At 34.6% G+C, this 5,554-nt stretch overlaps 2 protein-coding genes across 2 annotated transcripts; both read right to left on the bottom strand.

Moving 5' to 3' along the window:
- Window positions 1-1,420: 1,420 nt before the first annotated feature.
- On the bottom strand, window positions 1,421-2,276 carry LOC132272725 (uncharacterized). Its single transcript, XM_059773818.1, has 3 exons — window positions 2,178-2,276; window positions 1,579-2,050; window positions 1,421-1,492 (listed from the first exon to the last, which is right to left on the bottom strand). The coding sequence occupies exons 2-3, from the start codon at window positions 1,897-1,899 to the stop codon at window positions 1,421-1,423; spliced, it is 393 nt and encodes a 130-aa protein (XP_059629801.1). The 5' UTR covers window positions 1,900-2,050; window positions 2,178-2,276.
- A 16-nt stretch (window positions 2,277-2,292) lies between these two features.
- Window positions 2,293-5,069, bottom strand: LOC132272723 (NAC domain-containing protein 62-like). Its single transcript, XM_059773817.1, has 4 exons — window positions 4,895-5,069; window positions 3,570-3,731; window positions 3,452-3,468; window positions 2,293-2,472 (listed from the first exon to the last, which is right to left on the bottom strand). Exons 1-4 carry the CDS (start codon window positions 5,067-5,069, stop codon window positions 2,293-2,295), a joined length of 534 nt encoding a protein of 177 aa, XP_059629800.1.
- Between the last annotated feature and the right edge of the window lie 485 nt (window positions 5,070-5,554).

Below are 5,554 nucleotides of genomic sequence, written 5' to 3'. Positions count from 1 at the left end.
ACAATAAGAAGATTTAAGCACGTGTAATAAATTTAAGAGTAATTAAATTTAAGTGTAATTACAGGAAATTCGACATTTGGATATATTTTATTTGTAATAATTTTATGTGCGTAAAGATTGATATATAATGGCATTAGGGATATTAAAGATAACATAATGATGTCATCTCTTCTTACTCATATAAATCATTCTGTCTGCTTTTCGGACTTCAAATCATTATTCTTAAATTTATATGTGAAATCAAAAAGATAATGGGCAAAGTTGAGCAAAACTCATTAAGTGATTTATATGAAAATTAGGCGCGAAAGAGAGTAAGAGGTATTTGTAAACTATCAAAAAATTGAGATAAAATCAATTATTTAAATACATGCGAAAGAAAGTAGGAGGTATTTGTAAACTATCAAAAAAATTGAGATAAATCAATGATTTAAATACATGAACCAAATTATATGCAGTTAGATGAAATACCTTAGACTGGAAGTTGAAAGAAATGAATTTAACATAGGAAGTAGATGATATATTTAAAGAAGATGATGGGTGCTAAATGTGAGTCCCACAATGCGAAATGGATGTAGAAGTTTGTATTAAAAGTAATTTAAAGGGGGTGAATAAGTTTTACTTGTTCCATTATTTAATTTTTATTTATTTTAATTTTATCCAAATAAAATAAAAAATTAAATCCACAAAGTAATAATAAAGTACAAGTAAAGTAAATAAATTTTGAAATATGACACCAAAATTTTTAGTGAGGAAACACTGATTCGCATAATAGACCAATTGTTCTGGAAAAATCTAGTAGACTTACACCGTCTAGAGCGAAACGATCCACTATATATGAAGCAAAGTACAATTGACTCTGACTCAGACTCACACCATCTCTTTCTACCAAAAACCAATCGCTGACAATTACTAGCTTTGTAACTCCCCTGTCTAACAGCTCTCGACCTAAGTTTTATTCTTGATCTGTAAAATGACTGCTGGTAGATTAAACAACACTCCAAAAATGTTTTGACCCCTTCAAAGTGTGATCGTTCCACCCCATTTCTTTAAATCAGAATTTGTTGAAGACAAAAATAGAAATCCTGCTTCTCTGAACGGAATTGATTGAATCTTCAATATGCTTGAAACTCCGATCAGATTGAGAACACCACCCTAAGATCACTCTTGTGTAATTGTGTGAGCTCTCAAATATATAAAAATGTATAGAACAATGAAGGTGATTTTTTGGAAAAATACTCTAAAAAAGCTCTCAATAGTCAAAATATTTTTCTCTTTGAAACCTTAATTAATCATGAGAGAAAAAGAGTTTATATAGACTTATTAGAGAATCCTTACAATAGGTAAAAATAGGTTTCAAAATCGTGGAAGGATTGCTCTACAAATTTGGGGTAAAAATAGGAAACTAAAAATTTACCAAAAACTAATTTTTTTGCACTTTCAGGCAAATGGTAGCTGCTGCATCAGAAGCACGCTGTTCCTTAACATTTTCAGCCTGCACGGGGCAATTAAATAGAGTTAAAAATCTTTTGATATGCACTATGAAATTCTCAACAGATACTTTGGCGACGGACATCTCACCTGTGTCAATGTTGGTTTTGCTTCATGGTTTTCTTTGAAGTTGCTCAAAAAGTAGTTGGGGCGAACTAAATCCGGTTGAAGTTTCATCTGCAAACGGATTCTTCTTGATTGAGTATTATAGTCCAGGCTCTTACATTTTGGCCTCTTACTCGGATTGATCTTTTGAGTAAGTTTTGTGTCATCGAAGGATTCTGAAAGGGACATTTCCGAATAATTGAAGAATTCGGTTGAGTGATTCTTTGTCAACAAAAATTGAATCCAGGAATTCAGTAAACTCCTGTTCATTTGATCCATATTGAAATTGCACCCCATTGTGGTCATTGCTTAAGTTATTAGTGACTGGGAAAGGCAAGTAAGATTGTCCAAACCCCATATCCATTTGCAAATTCAATGGAGGGAAGATTTTTTCATCTGGTGCCCCAGGCATTGGGCCGCAAAACATTTCCAACATTTGCTCCAGCTCCGAATCCGGCTGAGTGAGAATCAAGAAATAAAAGTTCAATACTAATTTTTGTTTTTCAGTCTCCACAAAAAATAAAAAATAAAAAAAAAATAAAATTTGAGAGTTGACAATATTAAGAAGAATTTCCTCTTCTCACCTGCATAAATATTTTGTCTACCACTTCATCTTTGGCATCATTATAAATACGGATATTGTTGTCAAACTCAGCAGGTAAAAGGAGTAAGTTTTCGGAATTACTAGAAGATTGCTTTTCAGCTTGCGCTCTCATCAGTCATCACAGGGGTTGCTGCCTCCAATTGTGTATCTTGAGCAGTAACTGTGGCAGGAGAAGGAACAACACTCTCTTCAACTTCAACACAGTTTGAACCTTCAGTGACATCATCTTGCTTCTCATCATGCTTCTTAAAAAGACGACAGAGGACAAAGGAACACTGCAGAATACATAGATTGCCAAAAATGAATTTAATAATATATTGAACATCTATGCTCAACCAATATATTGAACATCCAGTATTTCAATGCAAATTGTTTGAGCATAAAAAAAATGTCGCCATGAGGAAATCAAGAATCTGCATGAACATTTATCGGGTGGCTTCCCTTAATCACATGAATTTAATGGGATTAATTACCCAGTTCAAGCTAGGAGGAGTACACTGACTAGAGATTTAACCTTTTAACATTTTTGCAACATGAATTTAATGGGATTAATTACCCAGTTCAAACTAAAACATCCAAGCTGAAGCATATTACTTGCCTAAATTCCATAAGGAACAATCAGCGACAAACTCATTTCCCCCTACAGGGACTTGAAGCCTCACCTCTCAACTTCGAAAGGCTTCTGCCTCCCTTGGTGGTCATACAACAATTTCCTAATATATCATTATAAATAGAACCGGTAAAATTTTACTTCAGCTAAATACAAGAATTTTCTAACATACCCATTGAAGAAAATTGTTCCATGCTGCGTCGTATTACAGCCAAATCCCCAACAAGGATTGGATATTTGGTCACTTTCCCAAAAAGGCATTTGGAACAAGTCTCACTATGTTGTACAACCTTGAACAATTCTAGGCTTCTAGCTGCTTTAATTTTTCACAATAATGGAGGATATTAAAGCATTAAGATTTTTGAAGCGGCATCACTATTGAAATGATTATTTTGCAAAGTAATCCGAGTCCAAGTTAAAACTACTAGTTCTGTAAGTTCAGTGCTATGGACACACAATGTAGCCATCAGTTCTCAGGCCAAGTCCAAATCCACTCCATAATTCACTTCACAAAGTAAGCAGAAAGAACTCCCTCATAAACCAAGTTCACTTCACAAATAAACATACAATGTTTCTTGCATTTTAATTCACAAATTAGTTACACCAACTAAACATGATTCGGGCTACTAGATGGTGTCAATTACTCGAACTATCCACAAACCTAGAGAGACACATGACAAATCCAATACTCAATCTAAAACCATCCAAATTTTAGATCAAAGCAATGCACATATAGAAGACCAAATTAAGCATTCTTTGTACCAATTTCTCTGTTACCGGACTTGATCTTCCGATCCTTACCTGTTGATTTCCGGTATCCCTGCTTCGTTAGTCTGTTCAGCCTCTGTCCATTCGCAGACTTCCGATCCAGATGACAGAAAAAGAACCACTGATTATCATTATTAGTGTCTATGCTGGATAAATCTGCACACACCAAACAAACAAATAGAAAAAAAATTAATTTCCTATTTCAACAAATTGACCCAAAATTCAGTAATTGCCAGCAATGCATATATACATCTCCATATAATACAATATTACTGTCATTTTGTTTTACAGAAATTCAAAGAAATAAAAAAAAAGGAAATATAATATATGAAGATAATATATGAAGATGTGAGATATTATATTATATATTTATAATATAATATCTTCACCCAGAATATATATATATATTATATTTTATATCTCCACCCAGAAAAACAAATCCCTAAATTTATAATATATGAAGATAATATATGAAGATATGAAGATTCAGATATAGAAAAAGTTTATGAGATTGATAAAGACTTCCTACGCAAAGACGTCTATTCAAACATCAATGATTCCAAAAGACAATGGTATTTCGAAACATTTTCTACTCAAAAAGCCCTTGAGATTAGAGAACAGTGGTATGTTTTTTGTACACACCACAAGTTTTCAGCCCTTTTTTTTTACGTGGTTTGAAAATTTATGACTTGACAATGACATTGATTTTCCTTTCTCGACAATCAAATCATTAAACATCACCTCCAAACCTACTACCACATGGAAAATATCCCGTGGTGAAGCCATTGAAGCCATCCACCCCCTAGCTCAAGCAGTCAAATTCAAGAAAGGAATTGTCACCCTTACTGATTCTCCTTTCAAGATAAAGGCAGCAGCCGCCGGCAATACACCATCCAGAACTCGTGATGTATGAAGCATCACGGAACAAAATAACTACACAAACCAGCACCTCCAGACCCTCAACTTTCTCGAGTTAAAACCTTGCTTCAAAACGAACAAATTATTCCAATCCAGTTAGGCAATGCTCCACCTTTCATTCCCCATAAAATTCCCTTACATTTGTTCTAAACAATTATCCAAGCGCAGTGCTATTGAAGAAACATAGGATAAAATCAAGCGAATATAATCGAATCCCTTATGATTTCTACGGCTATGATTCCTGATACACCAGAGCGATCTACGGCCACCAAGAACATCAATACCTTGGACCAAGAAATTGGTAGTGACATTGAAATTGATGAAATTACAGAGATCTTCCAGAACCAACACATTATTGCTCTAGAACCCATTTCTTTTAGAAACTATTATCCTAGACATACTTTCCCAGATCTCCAGATCGAAGAAAGAGGACAGTTCTCCCAAGCTGCTTACCATGGTGTCAACATTTATGAATGGAACATAGATGGCAAGACCTAGTACCACATTCTCAATACCCTTCAAGAAATGATCATGGCCAGTATTGCTTACAAGACCAAGAATGACCCATCTAATCATGCTATAGCACAACTCCTAGTAGGGGGTTTTATAGGACAACTCAAAGGATGGTGGGACAACATCTTTACTCCTGAAAAAGGTCATGCCATTCTTCATTCTGTCAAAACAACTCCCGAAGGAACTACAATCAAGACAGAAAAAGGATATGATATAGTGGACGTCGATGCTACTCTCATTTTCTCAATCGCCCAACAATTTCTCGGTGACCTATCAATTGTTAAAGACAAAACCTCAGAGATCTTAACCAAACTTAGGTGTTGCAAACTCCAAGATTTCAGATGGTATAAAGATATTTTTCTTTCGAAAGTCCTCACCAGGATCGATTGTAACCAAGCCTTTTGGAAAGAAAAGTTCATTGTTGGACTCCTAGCCCAATCTCTTTACTGAAAGAATTCGTAAGCATTTCAGATCAAAACACGATGGTCATATTCCTTAGGACTCTCTTACTTACGGGGATATCATCAGTACCATCATAGCAGAAGGAA

This window comes from Cornus florida, unplaced genomic scaffold, assembly GCF_030987335.1.
Source record: "Cornus florida cultivar Cherokee Brave unplaced genomic scaffold, ASM3098733v1 CherokeeBrave_3.0.0_Hap2_Chr09, whole genome shotgun sequence".
Lineage (NCBI taxonomy): Eukaryota > Viridiplantae > Streptophyta > Magnoliopsida > Cornales > Cornaceae > Cornus > Cornus florida.
The sequence above is the reverse complement of the archived record's forward strand: the minus strand, read 5'-3'. Positions and strand labels throughout refer to the sequence as shown.